The sequence below is a fragment of the Ylistrum balloti genome, unplaced genomic scaffold (genome assembly GCF_031769215.1).
Source record: "Ylistrum balloti isolate Yb309-2 unplaced genomic scaffold, AGI_CSIRO_Ybal_v1 Utg370010, whole genome shotgun sequence".
In the NCBI taxonomy this organism is placed as follows: Eukaryota; Metazoa; Mollusca; class Bivalvia; order Pectinida; family Pectinidae; genus Ylistrum; species Ylistrum balloti.
In genome coordinates, this window is record NW_026782083.1 from 602600 (window position 1) to 625912 (window position 23313).

Consider the following 23313-nt stretch of genomic DNA (forward strand, 5'->3'; position numbering starts at 1 on the left):
AGAGCATGATGTATTTTAAGGGTTTTGGTTTGTCTCAATGGATTGCCTTTCTCACCAGGATGAGCGCTTTTCGTCGTTATTCAACAGGCACAGTAAAATAATGAAATATACGCACCTAACCGAATTGTCTTCTCTGGAGTAATACATAGATGGAGACATTAGGAAGCAGACCATTAACTGGAATCGATGAACAGTTTTTGTGATCATTTTTTATATAGACTTCGCGAGCCAGGAACAAATTTTTGCTTATCTTTGTTCAGTGTTGGAATTTAAATGAGAAAGCTGGTATTATGATAATGCTCAATATAAAATACACTAATAAACAGAACAGTGTTATGCATTGAATGACAAGCGTTGCTTACGATCAATCAATCATAGCGTGTAGTGCAGCACAACATATTTGCATGTACACTCACAAACACTGCGCACAGCCCACAAGTCTTCCACTGTTCTCTAGTATCAAAATCCTGACTTCAACATGCACAAGGCAGGGGTGTCTCTTCCACCATTCTATCTCTGATGGACACCAACATTGGCGGTCCATTGCTACCTCCCCTTGCCGTGTCAAAGAATACTCATTTTAAATGACCGACCTCCAAACTAATTACCAATAGACTAGATGTTACAGTAATCAGACAGCGATCACCAATAGACCAATCTGACACTACGTCATCACTCCAATATCTCCAAACATGATGGTTGTCCAGCGCCAGCCAAGCTCAAATGGACGAGCAACCTGTAATCGCATCTGGATAAAATGCAGTGTCAGAGACTGGCTTCATGAGAACTGTTCCATCAGTGGATTGATTTGCATATAACATGGCTAAGACCGCTCGCCTTCACACCTATTGCGAAAAGCAAGGGAGACATCCTCTGTACCTGGGATGTCCAAATCGCATCTGTTGTAACATTCGCTATAACCGAGACATGGCTTGGCTTCGACCGTTAAGTAGTACTGATACTTCAACCAAGTCACTGCTGTATAGGTCTTGGGTCATTGGTCTAAAAAGGACAATGTCACATTAAACGAGAAAACTTGGACAGAGCAGATCAATACTTCCATCCTATGTTTCACTTTATCCCATTTTAATTAACACGTCTGTCAGAAGGTGAAGAAGAACGGGACCTTTGATGCTTTCAGGTACATCTATGGCCCTCCTCAATAACATGAGCGGTATCCAGTATAAGAATGCAACCAAGTTGTGAGGTGACCACCGCGGACAAATTCCCTTGCTGAACTAGCTTAAAACACCGGCTACTACAGGTCCACCTAAAACTGACCCTCTAGAGAAGGAAGGTCAATTTGTGTTGTGGTTTTTACATTGACGGGTTAACATCTATACTAATATGGTAAAGCACGTGTGACCCGTGAAAGAGTAGGCTTGCGATGTTCTAATGCGTGTCATTTCGAAAGAATCATAACATAAACGTACGTGAACTGCATTAAGTATATTTCATATTGTACGGGCTGATTGCGAGACACACCTCTTTACATTACGGTAAGAACACCTGACACTGTCAGTGTTAGCGAGGTCAGAGTGAAACCCGATGTCGCTATGTGTTAACATATATACCTGGATACACAGGAATGACGTCGTACAGAATGGACAAAAATGGAAGGAAATATTGTGGTGAAGAATATGTTCAAGCGTAAGTACCCACCATGTGAATAATAAAAATCTTTATTTTAGAGGATAAATACATGTTAAGCCAAAGGCTTATCTAACACATGGTCCTCTTGTTAGTAAAAGTACATATCAATGGGTTAGTAAAAACAACATGTATGAGTAAACAATAAACTTCATCTGTTGGATACCTGATAAAAATTACATGATTACATACATTATTGAAAAGTATACAGTGTACAAATAAAAGACTTGGTTGCTCTAAATAGTAAAAGCAGCAGTATCTTGCAAAATTGTCTACAAATCAAGTAAAAGTTTGACTAGTAGTCTTTTAAAAGTAGTAAAACAATTGATCCCCTTAAGTTCGTGAGGTAAAAGATTCCAATTTTTGATACTCGATATTAAAAAATGGTTTGAGTAAAAACAGTTCTGTGAGGTGTAACAAATGGTATGTCGATTTGTAAACACCGTACAACTACCAAAGACTTCTCTAGGAAAAAACATGTTCAATTTTCCTGACCGATTTATGGCAAGGAAGCTCATAGCTCTAATGATTCAGGTCAGAAATTAAATCCCTGAAAATCTAGAAGGTTAGATTTTAGCACTAGTTAATTTTATATAGTTTGTAATTTGATTTAACAACACATTTTGAATAACTGCAACATTAAAACTTTTAAGCTGATGCACTATGAAGAATGTTCTCCTCATATGCGTTGATTGATCATGGATGTGCGCAAAGCAGGTATCAGTTATTTATCTTAGTCTTCCACATTGTTAATATGTGACCAAGCAACATCCAACCACAGCTTTCTTGTTTTAAAGTTAATAGCGTAAAATAAGTCATTCCAAATTGCATTAATATTTAGAATAAACATTTCCTATCAATCAAGGTCAATTTATTTTCTTTAGGACAGACGAAGCTTCAAGCTAATTACTGTCCCTGTATACGATGAATATTTAGTCTTCATAATTCATACTACTTTTGATTATAATGAATTTTAAACAGGAGAACAGTGGCTTTGTTGTAGTTTTCTGGTCACTTTGAAAAGAACAAATATTTGGGATGAAACAGCTATTGGTTCAGTAAACACAATAATCTATTTATGTCTCAAAATTGCAAAATAAAGTAAAAATGAAACATGATCAGACGCTCTCCATGACCATTATCATAAGCTACATGAACAGTGACACTGCTTTATGTAGCGCTGTAACACAACCTACACACAGGCCTACGGACATGTTGTTTGACTATAGTGGCGTGATGATATCAAATATACAAATTCTTCAATGTTTTGTTTCACTTGGCATGAAATATGAATTGTTTAACTTAAAAAATTCTATTTCAGGAACAATGGAATTTTGCTTACTGTTATCAATTTTCATTGTATACGCTTCAGATATGGAACTTCATATTTAATGCACTGAAAACGGAAATTTTTTTTTTCTTTCAAGAAAACTTTTCATATCTGAGAAACTGCTGAATATTTTTTTCAAGTTCGAGATTGTTAATTTTTATCAGTTAACAATATCTATATTTATTTTTTCATGGAAACATGCAGCATAATCTACTTATTCAAAACTGACATCCTATGTCTATTTACACCATCGTTTAAACAGATTTTTGTTTAGGAAATATTGACCCCTGTCGAACCCCAACAAAATCGACTAAAACTGAAATACTAATCTTTTGGCTGTATAAATGACACATTTAACGGATCTCGATTTTCCTGAAATTTTCACCAAATATTCTTCACATCAAGGGCAAAATAATATATAAAGATGTTGGGGCACTCAAACTGGAAGTACATATTTTAGTTTTTGGATAAATTGTCCAAGTTGAATTTTTTTTTTTTAAAAATGTCAAAAAAAAAAAATTATACGTTTTCACTTTGAAACTATATCATTTATTTTGCAATATTTTGATACATATTTACCACCATATAGTCAAACTGATACTTGTTAATCAACCAGAATATCGCGGAGGTTTTAATCCTTTTTCAGATGAAAAACTGAAACCTGTCATACGCCTATGGTTATGACACAGGCCATATGGACCTTTTGAATTTTTTTAACTCTATAACATGGTTAGTTATTCAAGGTGCTACAGAACCACCATTTTGTATTTGATTTGGTGCGTGGGCAAAATTCCATTATGCCTGAAAGAGATCATTTCAAATAAAGAGTCCAAGTATTTTCAGTGTAGTAATGTAAACAGTTTGGTAGATGTATCTATGTTGATCTGACGACAACCGAATTTTATCAGTAGTCACGTGGTCATATGAAATGTTTCAGTTTTCAATAGCTTGACCATCTCTAGAGGCCGCATATTTTTCCTAATGACGTCATCAACTTTCATCAATCTACATCTCTCGAAACCAAGTGTTGTGCGTTTTCCGGTTACCGACATCTTGCGCTAAAATTATGGAATTGAGTACACTTGATCATATTGAATAAATTGTGTGTAAACATCATAGGTAATTTCGTGTTTGAAAATAAGTTAGTGGAAGCTATTAACATTAGTAATGTTTTACACTAGGAATCTGTCAAAGCCAACATCCCATATTGATCCTGATTTTATACTCTACGTTTCCCAAGGTAACATGTTATCGTGCCTGCAAATAAGGCATCCATAACTTGATCCTTTTGATACAGACCGTGTATTTTAACGTAATATTCTATTATTATCGACATGTTTCTCAGTTGAGAACGTGACATTACTTGAATGAAGGGTGGACGCTAACCGTTTAGGAACATGTGTTAGTATTTTCCTTGTACTTTTGCATGACTTTTATTGTACCTATGTCTTATCCATAAATTGAGTTTTGATTCCGTATATCGATTTTTTGTGGTTATATTTATAATAATAAGGGCTGCAACCACGGTTTGGTTTAGTGAAAAAAAAATAGAAACTTGTCGGAACATTTTAAACGTTTCATTAAATCAATAGGTTTCACCTAACTTTTTGATTGCAGAGTTTTTTCAACCACCGAAGGAAACCCTGATAACATGTCTATTTGTATCAACGACGACGATGAAGATGAAGGAGAACACCGAACCTGTCTGAGGAGAAATGCTCTACTAATACTGGTGGTTATTGGTGTTGCCACAGGGTTCGGACTTGGGTTCGGACTCAGATCAGCAGACTTATCAGCCGACGCTCTAATGTGGCTTGGTACGTCGGCAGTTGAACTACATATATACATTATTACATGACACAGGGACCTGTGAACATGTGACAAGTGTATTGTAGATATACTCAATATATCACTCAATAGACACAGGGAACTTGTCCCATGTCAATAGCAGATATATAACTATATAGTACATAGGTACATGTGAATCAGTTTCGTGTGAATTGTAGATACGTTTTTATATAGGACATAGAGACATGAAGACAAGTGTATTGTAGATATAATACTATATAGTACACAGGAACCTGCGAATTCGTCACAGGTGCATTCTAAATATAGTGATATATGTAGGACACACGAACCTGAGAACAAAGGTTTATTGTGTTGGACACAGAGACTCGAAACGATGATACACTGGTGTATTATAGACACATTACTTTGTATGATACACTGACTTAAGAAATGGTTACAAGGTGTATTGTAGACACATTGCGGTGTATGACACAGATACCCAAGAACTTACAATGATATATTGTAGATATACTGATATGTAGGACACAAAGACCTGATAACTTGTTACTCTGGTGTATTTTAGACATATTGCTATGTATGACACAGAGATCTGAGAACATGTTATATTGATTTACATTGATTCATTGTAGGACACAGGGACCTGAGATCTTGTTACACTGGTTCATTGTAAACACATTACTGTGTAGGACACAGGGACCTGAGATCTTGTTACACTGGTTCAGGGACCTGAGATCTTGTAAAACTGGTTCATTGTAAACACATTACAGTGTAGGTCACAGGGACCTGAGATCTTGTTACACTGGTTCATTGTAAACACATTACAGTGCAGGTGACAGGGACCTGAGATCTTGTTACACTGGTTCATTGTAAACACATTACAGTGTAGGACACAGGGACCTGAGATCTTGTTACACTGGTTCATTGTAAACACATTACTGTGTTGGACACAGGAACCTGAGATCTTGTTACACTAGTTCATTGTAGACACATTACAGTGTAGGACACAGGGACCTGAGATCTTGTTACACTGGTTCATTGTAAACACATTACAGTGTAGGTCACAGGGACCTGAGATCTTGTTACACTGGTTCAGGGACCTGAGATCTTGTTACACTGGTTCATTGTAAACACATTACAGTGTAGGACACAGGGACCCGAGATCTTGTTACACTGGTTCAGGGACCTGAGATCTTGTTACACTGGTTCATTGTAAACACATTACTGTGTAGGACACAGGGACCTGAGATCTTGTTACACTGGTTCATTGTAAACACATTACAGTGTAGGTCACAGGAACCTGAGATCTTGTTACACTGGTTCATTGTAAACACATTACAGTGTAGGTCACAGGGACCTGAGATCTTGTTACACTGGTTCATTGTAAACACATTACAGTGTAGGTGACAGGGACCTGAGATCTTGTTACACTGGATAAACACATTTGTGTACACTGGATCTTGTCATTGTAAACACATTACATGAGATACTTGTTACACTGGTGTAAACACATTACACAGCGACCTGAGATCTTGTTACACTGGTTCATTGTAAACACATTACAGTGTAGGTGACAGGGACCTGAGATCTTGTTACACTGGTTCATTGTAAACACATTACAGTGTTGGACACAGGGACCTGATATCTTGTTACACTGGTTCATTGTAGACACATTACAGTGTAGGTCACAGAGACCTGAGATCTTGTTACACTGGTTCATTGTAAACACATTACAGTGTAGGTCACAGGGACCTGAGATCTTGTTACACTGGTTCATTGTAAACACATTACTGTGTAGGACACAGGGACCTGAGATCTTGTTACACTGGTTCATTGTAAACACATTACTGTGTTGGACACAGGGACCTGAGATCTAGAATTTGTAACACTGGTCATTGTAAACACATTACAGTGTAGGTTCATTGTAAACACATTACTGTGTTGGACACAGGGACCTGAGATCTTGTTACACTGGTTCATTGCAGACACATTACAGTGTAGGACACAGGGACCCGAGATCTTGTTACACTGGTTCATTGTAAACACATTACTGTGTTGGACACAGGGACCTGAGATCTTGTTACACTGGTTCATTGCAAACACATTACTGTGTAGGTCACAGGGACCTGAGATCTTGTTACACTGGTTCATTGTAAACACATTACAGTGTAGGACACAGGGACCTGAGATCTTGTTACACTGGTTCATTGTAAACACATTACTGTGTTGGACACAGGGACCTGAGATCTTGTTACACTGGTTCATTGTAAACACATTACAGTGTAGGACACAGGGACCTGAGATCTTGTTACACTGGTTCATTGTAAACACATTACTGTGTTGGACACAGGGACCTGAGATCTTGTTACACTGGTTCATTGTAAACACATTACAGTGTAGGACACAGGGACCTGAGATCTTGTTACACTGGTTCATTGTAAACACATTACAGTGTTGGACACAGGGACCTGAGATCTTGTTACACTGGTTCATTGTAAACACATTACAGTGTAGGACACAGGGACCTGAGATCTTGTTACACTGGTTCATTGTAAACACATTACTGTGTTGGACACAGGGACCTGAGATCTTGTTACACTGGTTCATTGTAAACACATTACTGTGTAGGTCACAGGGACCTGAGATCTTGTTACACTGGTTCAGGGACCTGAGATCTTGTTACACTGGTTCATTGTAAACACATTACTGTGTAGGTCACAGGGACCTGAGATCTTGTTACACTGGTTCATTGTAAACACATTACTGTGTAGGACACAGGGACCTGAGATCTTGTTACACTGGTTCATTGTAAACACATTACAGTGTAGGACACAGGGACCTGAGATCTTGTTACACTGGTTCATTGTAAACACATTACTGTGTTGGACACAGGGACCTGAGATCTTGTTACACTGGTTCATTGTAAACACATTACTGTGTTGGACACAAAGACCCGAAATCATGTTACACATTGGTGTGTAGGGTACAGATACCCGAGAATTTGTAACACTGGTTCATTGTAGACACATTACAGTGTAGGGTATAGATACCCGAGAATTTGTAACACTGGTTCAATGTAGACACATTACAGTGTAGGTCACAGGGACCTGAGATCTTGTTACACTGGTTCATTGTAAACACATTACTGTGTTGGACACAGGGACCTGAGATCTTGTTACACTGGTTCATTGTAAACACATTACTGTGTTGGACACAGGGACCTGAGATCTTGTTACACTGGTTCATTGTAAACACATTACAGTGTAGGACACAGGGACCCGAGATCTTGTTACACTGGTTCATTGTAAACACATTACAGTGTAGGGTACAGATACCCGAGAATTTGTAACACTGGTTCATTGTAGACACATTACAGTGTAGGTCACAGGGACCTGAGATCTTGTTACATAGGTTCATTGTAGACACATTACTGTGTAGGACACAGGGACCTGAGATCTTGTAAAACTGGTTCATTGTAAACACATTACAGTATAGGTGATAGGGACCTGAGATCTTGTTACACTGGTTCATTGTAAACACATTACTGTGTTGGACACAGGGACCTGAGATCTTGTTACACTGGTTCATTGTAAACAGATTACTGTGTTGGACACAGGTACCTGAGATCTTGTTACACTGGTTCATTGTAAACACATTACTGTGTTGGTCACAGGGACCTGAGATCTTGTTAGACTGGTTCATTGTAAACACATTACTGTGTAGGACACAGGGACCTGAGATCTTGTTACACTGGTTCATTGTAAACACATTACAGTGTTGGACACAGGGACCTGAGATCTTGTTACACTGGTTCATTGTAGACACATTACAGTGTAGGGTATAGATACCCGAGAATTTGTAACACTGGTTCAATGTAGACACATTACTGTGTAGGACACAGGGACCCGAGATCTTGTTACACTGGTTCATTGTAAACACATTACTGTGTTGGACACAAAGACCCGAAATCATGGTACACATTGGTGTGTAGGGTACAGATACCCGGGGATTTGTAAAACTGGTTCATTGTAAACACATTACTGTGTTGGACACAGGGACCTGAGATCTTGTTACACTGGTTCATTGTAAACACATTACTGTGTTGGACACAGGGACCCGAGATATTGTTACACTGGTTCATTGTAAACACATTACTGTGTAGGACACAGGGACCTGAGATCTTGTTACACTGGTTCATTGTAAACACATTACTGTGTTGGACACAGGAACCTGAGATCTTGTTACACTGGTTCATTGTAAACACATTACAGTGTAGGTGACAGGGACCTGAGATCTTGTTACACTGGTTCATTGTAAACACATTACTGTGTTGGACACAGGGACCAGATCTTGACACTGGTTCATGTAAACACATTGGTGTGTAGGGTACAGGGACCCGAGAATTTGTTACACTGGTTAGACACATTACTGTGTAAGACACACAGATACCTGAGAAGCTTGTAACACTGGTTCATTGTAGACACATTACTGTGTAAGACACAGGAACCTGAGAGCTTGTAACAATGGTGGATTGTAGAGGCATTAATGTTTAGAACACAGGGACCTGAGAACTTGATACACTAGTTTATTGCAGACACATTACTGTGAAGGACACATGACCTAAGAACTTGTTATACTGATGTATTGCAGATACATTACTATATCTAACCGAATTCTATCGAATACCGATATATGTTTTTCGTATACGAATTGTGCTTAGAATAATCTTAGAATAAGACAAAAGAAGTACTTTTAGAAAGTTACCAAACAAACCAAAAATTCTAAATAGTTTTATTCTTGTCGATACATTTTGGATGTTCTACATGAGAAGGATTAAGTTATGATTGAACTCTGTTTATTCAGGTTTACCAGGAGAAATGTTCATGAACATGCTTAAAATGACCATAATACCTCTCATCGCAGGCAGCATTATAGCAGGTAAAGTTTTGTGTGGTAACAAGTTATACCTGTATTAAGCACACCTCTTAATCGTTATGTCATCATCTTATCGATAAGAGAATAACCAAGGAAACGAAAATCAGAATATTATCATAATGTTTCGTCATTACTGATATATTAATGGTGAAATCCTTTGTGATCAGTTAAGCTTTCGTGATCGAAGTTTTCTCTACAAATATGGTTAAGACATGATATGTATACTAGTTTACCTTCAGGTACAGCAACATCTGATCCCAAATCTAACGGTCGAATCAGCATCCTCTCTATAACTTTCATCGTGATGGCCAACTTGTTTGGTGCTATTATGGGAATCTTGGCCTACTTCATTTTAAGTTTGGGTAAGTAGTCATAGGACAATCAACTACAATCCCATCACTGAAACCAATCCTGATTATAGTCATTATCTGTCTGATGTTCAGAGACTGCTCTCAATTTCGATACCTTTGATTTCGGCATCATTGTATCCCTTGTTTTAATCATATCCCCCGCTATTCCTTCGTCTGTGTTATGATCAATGTGTCAAATTTTACCATTGTATATCATAAAGCTTGATCAATATCCCTTCATCCTACCTGTCTCTACCTACAGTGATTGCCGAAACATTTTCATCTTAATATCATTATGTTCTTTAATTGGTCAGGTGGCTACCTGTCTCTACCTACAGTGATTGCAGAAACATTTTTATCTTAATATCATTATGTTCTTTAATTGGCCAGGTGGCTACCTGTCTCTACCTACAGTGATTGCCGAAATATTTTTATCTTAATATTATTATGCTAAACTTGTCAGGTGGCGACACTACCAGCCCAAATGTCCACAGTAGGTCCAGTCCAGATTCTCAACACCTACAAACACAGGATATGTTCGCCGACTTACTACGGTACACCATCGACAGTAATGTGATATGATAATACCTCATAATGCCACATAAATTGTTATTCAGACATATTCGCTTACTTGTTGTTCAAATGTTTGTCGCCGATAAGCTGTCATGATTTGACATCGGCTGTTAGAAGCATTTCAATCAACATAAATAAACGATTTATTTCTTTACAGAAATATTATACCGGATAATATCATTACTACGACCTTTCAAAAAGTAAGTACTTTACTTCAGCTTGTTAAAGGCATACGTCTTTCTCTGTACCATGGTATGTAGACCACAGATAACTCACACTTTAAATGGGTTATCATAACTTCATGCGATCAAATGTAAATCTGATTCTTACAAGATTCTTCTTCTGACCAATATTAATAAAATGGATTCCATTCATATCCCATCACACACAAGAAGAAATTAGTTAACACGTTCAGGTGTTGTCCGGACAATTCTTTTTTCTACAAACAGACAGACAGACAGACAGACTGATTCCAGTATATCCCCCACAACAATTTTTATTGAGTAGGAATTGATTGTTGTTTTTTTATTTGTTATAAAGGTGTGAAATTTGATTTAACTTCATACATCTCTTTGAATCAAATCCTCTCTGATAAAAAGAATATTCTAAATTTGACCTTAACGACTTTGTGTTATAAAGGCCCAGACCCGATACACTAGTACAGTCTCTGTGGCGGAAAATAACGGGACAAACGTCACAGTACAGGTCTTTGTTCGCCATGTGGGAGTGGCCAACAGCACAAATGTATTAGGTAAGTAGTCAATTGTCTTAGAGCCATATTCATACACATGTAACGGTACATATATTAATATATCACGTGAGAGTGTTCTTTAGTTACAAACCTTGTATGGTAAGTTTGTCGTTTGACTATCGACATCTCGTGGTAATTGTAATATCGTGAAAAACATGAAGAATATTGAATAAAATGTGACACGGAAAGATTAGGAAAACATGAATGGTAAGGTTGAATTAGAAAATTACGTAAATTGAAATTATCTTGCTTATCTCATTAATTTTGTTTTGTTTCGAGAGATGCAGAAGGAAATTTATGGCGAAGTTAAATGGTCCTTATTGACAATGGTTTATTGTATTTCCTTGCGCGATATGAAGTTGAACATTTTCGAATTCGTTAGTATGCCTAGTTATTTCGTTATTGTTACCCTTGCCTTATTTGGGAACCTGACATTACGTACCAATCCGAAAAACCTGGTCTTATTTTCTATGCACAGGGACCTGTGATTTTTTCTTTCGCTGATTTTCAGACGGTATACTAGAGATGGCTTTCACTCTCTTTGTAAAGAAAACTCGCATTAGCAGAAAATGAATGCGTTCCTTACGTTGGGATTAGGTTTATGTAATATATAAAGAGAAACACTCTGGTATATTTGCTGTGGAAGGGAAACTTTAACAGACCAGATGTTCAAGATTGTCAAAAATTTCTTTTGAATTCTTTAAAATACATGCTATTAATTCGAATTTTAGGACACAAATGATTACAGTATCACAATAGGACTGTAATCCTGATTTAATCATACCAGGAACAGTAGTAATCAGTTGAAATATATAGATTTAGTTAAACTTCCCGATATAAATTTTGTCTATATAGAATGAAGTTTAAGGATCCAATATAAAGGAGGAGTGTCTGTTTCCTTACCATCAGCTTATAATAAGAATAATTTAAATGGCAAAACTGATTAGCTAAGTGTGGTAATTTGTACACACAGATCGGCACGGTCATCCCTACATATATTAAGTGAAGCACTGTTGTGAAAAAATGTTATGAAAAATGATACATGTTTTGTACACCAGGCGGTTGTGGTTATCGGTCTATGAATCGTCAGGCGTTTTATGTTTGAGAAAGATTTGTCTTTGAGGTCATCCATCTACCAATACCCCAATGTGAACCTTGTACACTGCAGCTGTTCAGGTATCTTGCACCAGGTGTATGATGTATATAATAATGACGTTTTATCGTTTCGGTCCCCAGGAGTGATCCTGATCTCGGCTGTGGTTGGGTTGGCCGCCAGCACCGTAAAGGAATCATCCACCAACTTTGTTCCATTCTTCCAGGCCACATCCAATATCTTCATCCGAATCATGAGATGGTTTGTTTGGTAAGCAGTTTCATGACTTTTTTCCTTGAAAGAATCGTAATAACACGTGTGTATGTAGTAAAATGGGATTAACCTCCAAGGTGATCAGTCTTATATATATATATAACTTTTTATTGATATTATCATATATCAGTGTGAATAATCCTGGTTTATCTTCACTAAAACGTCACCGTGTTGTCCTTAAAACAAAAGTTAAGTGTGTTATTGCTGCTTTATGAGGAAAGTCGATGTTTTAGAACCGTATACTATATTTTACGTCTGTATACAACGTATTTGAAAGGATTACACCAGATTACAATTTGTCAACCTTCTGATGTCTGCGACAGTGACTAGTTTAAAAAACATACAAGTTTACGATCACATTTGATCTCCTTGTATTTATCTCACGGTAACTTTTAATCGACCAATCGATTGACATACTGACAAGGTCTTCATCATCCTTAGAAATGTTGTGAGGATGTCACGCTCTCCGAACATGAACAATATAAATGCAAAAATACAGATGAATCGGATGATATGATTTTTTGTGATAAAGACGAGAACGGTATGTCATTATCATCCTGAATTGTCGCTTTCACAGAAATCAAAATGAAACGTCTTCGGCTCTTTTGTACAAGGAAATGTCAATTTGATCTAGGTCGACCCCTGTGGGCGTGGCCAGTCTGATTTGTGTATCTGTACTCCGGGTGGAGAGCTTGGAGGACACGTTTAGAAGCCTTGGCATGTACCTCATCACTTTCACAGTTGGGAACCTCATACAACAGCTCTTGCTCATACCTTCCATCTACTTCTTGGCAATACGGAAGAACCCTTTCACATTCCTCCTGAGTACAGCACGGCCCTGGATGGCAGTATTCGGTCCTCCTAGCTCGTAAGTAAGAATAATGAACGGGAAATTCAATTCACATTCCTACTGAGCTAATCGCCCGAACTTTCAAAATACCGCTGTAATTCTTTGAAGTGATTTTAGTTTACAAGTTAGTGTTCTCTGACTGGCTTTCTGTTGCCATGGTTTTACCAGAAACGTAGCATATATTGAGAGAGGAGAACATGCTTAAAGATATTCCGGAATGCTATTCGGAGCTTCTGTGTAGTTTTCTTATCGAAATAGAATATGATACAGTAGGGTCAAACATTGGATTTAACTGCATCTCAATGATCACATTTAGGACTTGTGAGTGATGGCAGTGGCCTGAATCAAGAAGATGTAATAGGGAAATAACAGATTTAACAGCAGATATATGGAACCTGTTGAATTTACCTGCATGGTGATAGCTTGCCATACAAAAGAGAACATAACCTCCTCCTTTATACATTTACGCTTAGATTATCAACAGTTTAAAATTCTAATCGACATTTTGTTTACAATTGGTCCTGGTTCATTTAGGTAACCAATTTGATTATAAGTATTATTTTAGTTGAATTCTTTCCATTTAGTATGGTGGGTATGCCTGAAATGATCACAGTCTGCGAGGAAACCCATCACGTTGACAAACGAGTGTCCAGCTTTGCCATTCCATTCAGCGTCACACTGTGTAGAGCCGGAAGCTGTTATTTCATCAGCCTTTCTGCATTGTTTATCATCTCTATGAACGGGCAATATCCTTCCGTCTCTGAAGTCATAATGATTGGGTAATTAATTGTAGACAAGTTGTTTTTCGTTTATTTCGACACACATCAGTCTGTGGGAGTATTGATGGCATTGGAATGGTACACGTAAGTATAACACACATCAGTGGGGGTAGTAGTTACACTGGAATGTTACACGTAAGTATAACACACATCAGTGGGGGTATTAGTTACACTACAATAGTACACGTAAGTATAACACACAATAGTACACGTAAGTATAACACACATCAGTGGGGGTAGTAGTTAGGGGTAGTAGTTACACTACAATAGTACACGTAAGTATAACACACATCAGTGGGGGTAGTAGTTACACTACAATAGTACACGTAAGTATAACACACATCAGTGGGGGTAGTAGTTACACTACAATAGTACACGTAAGTATAACACACATCAGTGGGGGTAGTAGTTACACTACAATAGTACACGTAAGTATAACACACATCAGTGGGGGTAGTAGTTACACTACAATAGTACACGTAAGTATAACACACATAGTAGTTACACTACAATAGTACACGTAAGTATAACACACATCAGTGGGGGTAGTAGTTACACTACAATAGTACACGTAAGTATAACACACATCAGTGGGGGTAGTAGTTACACTACAATAGTACACGTAAGTATAACACACATCAGTGGGGGTAGTAGTTACACTACAATAGTACACGTAAGTATAACACACATCAGTGGGGGTAGTAGTTACACTACAATAGTACACGTAAGTATAACACACATCAGTGGGGGTAGTAGTTACACTACAATAGTACACGTAAGTATAACACACATCAGTGGGGGTAGTAGTTACACTACAATAGTACACGTAAGTATAACACACATCAGTGGGGGTAGTAGTTACACTACAATAGTACACGTAAGTATAACACACATCAAGTTACACTGGAAGTACACGTAAGTATAACACACATCAGTGGGGGTAGTAGTTACACAGGAAAATTACACGTAAGTATAACACACATCAGTGGGGGTAATACAATAGTACACGTAAGTATAACACACATCAGTGGGGGTAGTAGTTACACTACAATAGTACACGTAAGTATAACACACATCAGTGGGGGTAGTAGTTACACTACAATAGTACACGTAAGTATAACATACATCAGTGGGGGTAGTAGTTACACTACAATAGTACACGTAAGTATAACACACATCAGTGGGGGTAGTAGTTACACTACAATAGTACACGTAAGTATAACACACATCAGTGGGGGTAGTAGTTACACTACAATAGTACACGTAAGTATAACACACATCAGTGGGGGTACTCGTAAGTATAACACACATCAGTGGGGGTAGTAGTTACACTACAACACGTAAGTATAACACACATCAGTGGGGGTAGTAGTTACACTGGAATAGTTACACACGTAAGTATAACACACATCAGTAGGGGGGTAGTAGTTATAACACACACACAATGGAATGTTACACGTAAGTATAACACACATCAGTAGGGGCAATAGTTACACTGGAATGTTACACGTAAGTATAACACACATCAGTGGGGGTAGTAGTTACACTACAATAGTACACGTAAGTATAACACACATCAGTGGGGGTAGTAGTTACACTACAATAGTACACGTAAGTATAACACACATCAGTGGGGGTAGTAGTTACACTACAATAGTACACGTAAGTATAACACACATCAGTGGGGGGGGGTAGTAGTTACACAGTGGGGGTAGGACACTGTAGTACACGTAAGTATAACACACATCAGTAGGGGTAGTAGTTACACAGGAACGTTACACGTAAGTATAACACACATCAGTGGGGGTAGTAGTTACACTGGAATGTTACACGTAAGTATAACATACATCAGTGGGGGTAGTAGTTACACTGGAATGTTACACGTAAGTATAACACACATCAGTGGGGGTAGTAGTTACACACGGTATAACACAATAGTTACACGTAAGTATAACACACATCAGTAGGGGTAACACAGTAGTTACACTGGAATGTTACACGTAAGTATAACACACATCAGTGGGGGTAGTAGTTACACTACAATAGTACACGTAAGTATAACACACATCAGTGGGGGTAGTAGTTACACTGGAATGTTACACGTAAGTATAACACACATCAGTGGGGGTAGTAGTTACACTGGAATGTTACACTACAATAGTTACACTACAATAGTACACGTAAGTATAACACACATCAGTGGGGGTAGTAGTTACACTACAATAGTACACGTAAGTATAACACACATCAGTGGGGGTACGTAAGTATAACACACACTGGAACAATAGTACACGTAAGTATAACACACATCAGTGGGGGTAGTAGTTACACTACAATAGTACACGTAAGTATAACACACATCAGTGGGGGTAGTAGTTACACTAGGAAGTTACACGTAAGTATAACACACACACACGTAAGTATAACACACATCAGTGGGGGTAAGTATAACACACATCAGTGGGGGTAGTAGTTACACTACAATAGTACACGTAAGTATAACACACATCAGTTACACTACAATAGTACACGTAAGTATAACACACATCAGTGGGGGTAGTAGTTACACTACAATAGTACACGTAAGTATAACACACATCAGTAGGGGTAGTAGTTACACAGGAACGTTACACGTAAGTATAACACACATCAGTGGGGGTAGTAGTTACACTGGAATGTTACACGTAAGTATAACACACATCAGTGGGGGTAGTAGTTACACAGGAACGTTACACGTAAGTATAACACACATCAGTGGGGGTAGTAGTTACACTGGAATGTTACACGTAAGTATAACACACATCAGTGGGGGTAGTAGTTACACTACAATAGTACACGTAAGTATAACACACATCAGTGGGGGTAGTAGTTACACTGGAATGTTACACGTAAGTATAACACACATCAGTGGGGGTAGTAGTTACACTACAATAGTACACGTAAGTATAACATACATCAGTGGGGGTACTAGTTACACTACAATAGTACACGTAAGTATAACACACATCAGTGGGGGTAGTAGTTACACTACAATAGTACACGTAAGTATAACACACATCAGTGGGGGTAGTAGTTACACTACAAAGTTACACGTAAGTATAACACACATCAGTGGGGGTAGTAGTTACACTACAATATTACACGTAAGTATAACACACATCAGTGGGGGTAGTAGTTACACTGGAATTTTACACGTAAGTATAACACACATCAGTGGGGGTAGTAGTTACACTGGAATGTTACACGTAAGTATAACACACATCAGTGGGGGTAGTAGTTACACTGGAATGTTACACGTAAGTATAACACACATCAGTGGGGGTAGTAGTTACACTGGAATGTTACACGTAAGTATAACACACATCAGTGGGGGTAGTAGTTACACTGGAATGTTACACGTAAGTATAACACACATCAGTGGGGGTAGTAGTTACACAGGAACGTTACACGTAAGTATAACACACATCAGTGGGGGTACAATGACACTGGAATGTTACACGTAAGTATAACACACATCAGTGGGGGTAGTAGTTACACTACAATAGTACACGTAAGTATAACACACATCAGTGGGGGTAGTAGTTACAGTTACACGTAAGTATAACACACATAGTTACACTGGAACGTTACAGTAAGTATAACACACATCAGTGGGGGTAGTAGTTACACTGGAATAGTAGTTACACGTACACGTAAGTATAACACACATCAGTAGTAGGGGTAGTAGTTAACACACATCAGGAATGTTACACGTAAGTATAACACACAGTTGTTACACGTAAGTATAACACACATCAGTGGGGGTAGTAGTTACACTACAATAGTACACGTAAGTATAACACACATCAGTGGGGGTACAATGACACTGGAATGTTACACGTAAGTATAACACACATCAGTGGGGGTAGTAGTTACACAGGAACGTTACACGTAAGTATAACACACATCAGTACAGTAAGTATAACACACACACTACAATAGTACACGTAAGTATAACACAGTAGTTACACTACAATAGTACACGTAAGTATAACACACATCAGTGGGGGTAGTAGTTACACTACAATAGTACACGTAAGTATAACACACATCAGTGGGGGTAGTAGTTACACAGGAACGTTACACGTAAGTATAACACACATCAGTGGGGGTAGTAGTTACACTACAATAGTACACGTAAGTATAACACACATCAGTGGGGGTAGTAGTTACACTACAATAGTACACGTAAGTATAACACACATCAGTAGGGGTAGTAGTTACACAGGAACGTTACACGTAAGTATACACTGGAATGTTACACGTAAGTATAACACACATCAGTGGGGGTAGTAGTTACACTACAATAGTACACGTAAGTATAACACACATCAGTAGGGGTAGTAGTTACACTACAATAGTACACGTAAGTATAACACACATCAGTGGGGGTACAATGACACTGGAATGTTACACGTAAGTATAACACACATCAGTGGGGGTAGTAGTTACACTACAATAGTACACGTAAGTATAACACACATCAGTGGGGGTAGTAGTTACACTACAATAGTACACGTAAGTATAACACACATCAGTGGGGGTAGTAGTTACACGTAAGTATAACACACGTAAGTATAACACACATCAGTGGGGGTAGTAGTTACACTGGAATGTTACACGTAAGTATAACACACATCAGTGGGGGTAGTAGTTACACTGGAATGTTACACGTAAGTATAACACACATCAGTGGGGGTAGTAGTTACACAGGAACGTTACACGTAAGTATAACACACATCAGTAGGGGTACAATGACACTGGAATGTTACACGTAAGTATAACACACATCAGTGGGGGTAGTAGTTACACTACAATAGTACACGTAAGTATAACACACATCAGTGGGGGTAGTAGTTACACTACAATAGTACACGTAAGTATAACACACATCAGTGGTGGTAGTAGTTACACTGGAATGTTACACGTAAGTATAACACACATCAGTAGGGGTAGTAGTTACACAGGAATGTTACACGTAATTATAACACACATCAGTAGGGGTAGTAGTTACACAGGAATGTTACACGTAATTATAACACACATCAGTGGAGGTAGTAGTTACACTGGAATGTTAGATGTAAGTATAACGTACATCAGTGGGGGTACTAGTTACACTGGAATGTTACACGTAAGTATAACACACATCAGTGGGGGTAGTAGTTACACTGGAATGTTACACGTAAGTATAACATACATCAGTGGGGGTAGTAGTTACACTGGAATGTTACACGTAAGTATAACACACATCAGTGAGGGTAGTAGTTACACTGGAATGTTACACGTAAGTATAACACACATCAGTAGGGGCAATAGTTACACTGGAATGTTACACGTAAGTATAACACACATCAGTGGGGGTAGTAGTTACACTGGAATGTTACACGTAAGTATAACACACATCAGTGGAGGTAGTAGTTACACTGGAATGTTACACGTAAGTATAACACACATCAGTAGGGGTAGTAGGTACACTGGAATGTTACACGTAAGTATAACACACATCAGTGGGGGTACTAGTTACACTGGAATGTTACACGTAAGTATAACACACATCAGTGGGGGTACTAGTGACACTGGAATGGTATACGGAAGTATAACTCACATCAATGGCGATATTTGTGGCACGTAATGACAACGAAATTTCATTTTCTTCACGTTAAGATATAATTAACTTAGGGAAGCGGTCGTTTTAAACAGGATGTGTTTCGCGATACTTTTTATGGGAGATTTTAGTGATCTTTTGGGAGAGTATACAGTCGCCGTCTCGCCCGTCCTTTTATGTCCAGAGAATAACTTTGCCTACAGTAAAGCTAGGATCATGTTGTATACAATGGTTATACAAAGGTAAGGTGCAGTGTACAAATTTCAGGGCAAGAACCTCATTAATTACATAGTTACTGTCCTTGGGTGAAATTTCATGTCCAGAGATTAATTATAAATTGGTTTAATTTCACCCAGGATAATGAAACTGAATGTATACATTGATTACGATTCCATTGTTTACAAACAATAGTTGTTTACAAGCAAGAGGCTTGAACAACAGGCAATGCCTTTAGTAGAACTCTCCTAACAGAAAAACACACATTGAACATATAGAGTACTTAATTTAGACATAGGGTTTGTTACACAACATTTAAATATTCATCGCTAGCCATAAATATATGGGAGATAACTGCTAGAAGCATAATTTTTACCACCTAAGGTAATTAGTAGGATCCTCAGTGTTGCACAGTAAAAATCCAAGAACACCAACACAGATTCTGATCACTAATATCCCTTAGTCAGTTATTGATCATTCTAAGAAGATGTGCATTATACCAAATTCAGGGTCCTTAACCCCTCGTTTATAGCGTTATTGCGTTTTGCTTAAAAAAAATCTTGTCAGAAGTGTAACTTTGCTTGTATTAAAACTGGGAGGATGTGTAGTGTAACAAACACAGGGCCTGCAACCCCTTGATTACAGAATTATTGCCCCCTGTTTTAACCTTTTGTGTCCAGGACATAACTTTGCTTTTATTCAAGCTAGGGCAATGAAACTAGGTATATACATTGGTCATACTAAGAGGATGTGCAATGTATCAAATTAAGTACCTTCAACCCTTTCATTATAGAATTAGTGCTTATCGTTAAAAGTTCGTGTCCAATAATGTCCTTTTCGGCCAATCATCACTTTCACATACACTCTTATTATAGGATCAAGATATCAGCCTAAAGTATATACAACCGTTATCGCATTTTTTAAATTTAAAATTCGTTTATTTCTCAGAGATCGGATGCGGACGTCATGTAATATGTTACATATGGTAACGTGTACTATCGTGGTGGACAAACTGTGTGCTCCACAGCTACGGGGGCTTAAATCGATCAGGAAGGATGATGTTGATGAGACAGGACGTGCATAATAACAAAAGCACTTATTCATATGATATTTATATATTTACTGATATTTTGTATTGATGTAGCAAACGAAATCAAAAGGCTGGATTATCATATTACAGAGGAAATGTCCTTTTTCTGTATTTCCAATTGCTTTGAAGCTTTTTTTTTTAATTTTAAATGCTTTATTTTTGTACGGTTTAAAGCAAGCAATTATATCTAAGAACTGTGATTGACATTTTCAGATTTAAGATCGTTTTATGAGAAATCTATTATCAAAATGGAATTATTTTTATTCGAAGAAATGTATTCACATTATGTATTGACTTCGATATGCATGTCCATTAGACACGCAACTGAATAGCACCTTGAAATACATGTTTAGACTAAGATATAATACAGCCAAACGATGAATGAAACTATTACTCAACTATCACGTGTAGAACTTGTGAGTGATGTCAGTGGCCTCAACTTCCACTACTTATACGAGATTATCTTGTCACGTAATGACTTTGATAGTTTTCAACTGCTAATTTCTGGTTACCTCCCCTTTGACCACACAACTGTTTTCTAAACGGATAAAAAGTTGATCGAATTATCTGTTGGCAGCATTCAGCAAATATATAGGACCTGTTGAATTTTCTCGCATTATCTATTTTATTATGCTAAGATTGCTTGGCAGTGTCTACCTATGTATATGAGGTTTTGTTAGGCGTAACATCTCAATAGTGTTACGCATGAACAAGTACATAAAGCTAGAACCAAATGTCCACTTGCTGGTTCGGAGGATTGGCCTTGATAGAAATTTTCGATGATGAAAATGACTAGATGGCGTGCCGTGCTTTGGTGTACAGGTGACCTGCTAATGTCACATGACTTTGGTTTATATGAAAGTTTCTACAGTCATGAGATTCTATATAATATATCAGATATAACATACTCTCAAACAACATATTTATTTTCGATATCAAACTGTCGCGAAAATCAATCGTTGCAAGAACATGTTGACTAAATAACATAAGAATACATCGCAGAGAAAAGTCGTGAATATGCGAGATAACATAAAATAGTTGGAAACATTAGACATCTTACATGTTTATCTCCATAGTCTTATATTACTGTAGCGCATTAGAATGGAGGTATTACCTATACACGATGCATAGTGCATAGATTTCTGCCAACAAAGTATGAACTGCTTTATAGAGTCATAGTTTGTTTTTAAACGTAGGAGCATCTAAATTTGGTAATGAGTGACGTCCGTCAATGAATCTTTCATCACGAGAACCTCCTGTTTGCTGGTGATTACTGAACATGACATCGTCCCATTATCAAAAGATATCATAAGCTATCTTACGTTATCATTGTTTCCAAAGTTCAAGGGTATGCCATTCGTGTCATTCACTTACATAAATTGTCCTGTGTCATATTTAACCGTGTGGTCGCCGATGTTTAGATGCTATTCTGTAAAGGTTGGTATTTTTGTTGGGTTCTTCTATCGCAATTTTCGATTATGGCATGAAATCGAGAAAAATACTTCAAACATAACCTAGATAGAGAAAAGAATACATCATTTGATGACTTCCGTGAAACGTGAATCCCTTTTTGGTTCATCCACGTAATTTGAACCATTAAAAATGACATTAGCGAGTAGGTAGCTGGTAAGTACTAATTGAATGATCTTAATCTGTTGACCTTTCGGTCATTTCTTCTCCCGTACTTCGTATCTATGTTAAGCAGTATTTTGTCCTCTTGTGTTCCTCCGAAGACTGATATACCTAATAGAAGTATATTTTTCTCCCTTACTTCATATTGTCGTTTATCAGTGTCGCATCACTTCGTATAAGAGGTTATTTTTAACGAAAGACATATACAGCTTACCTCAGTGCCGTCCTAAAACAATACCAATAAGGACAGTTTACCACCAATCTGCATGATAAACGTGACGATTTCATCATCCGTACTGTTAGATATCCATATCTTGATAACGGCATTTGGAATCGCCAGT

General features: G+C 37.7%; 1 protein-coding gene across 1 annotated transcript; it reads left to right on the plus strand.

Moving 5' to 3' along the window:
• Positions 1-1588: 1588 nt before the first annotated feature.
• On the plus strand, positions 1589-21334 carry LOC132548405 (excitatory amino acid transporter-like). Its single transcript, XM_060212270.1, has 12 exons — positions 1589-1650; positions 4598-4797; positions 9650-9724; positions 9961-10083; positions 10535-10625; positions 10802-10844; positions 11284-11395; positions 12632-12758; positions 13396-13629; positions 14196-14390; positions 14436-14474; positions 21199-21334. The coding sequence occupies exons 1-12, from the start codon at positions 1589-1591 to the stop codon at positions 21332-21334; spliced, it is 1437 nt and encodes a 478-aa protein (XP_060068253.1).
• Positions 21335-23313: the final 1979 nt, after the last annotated feature.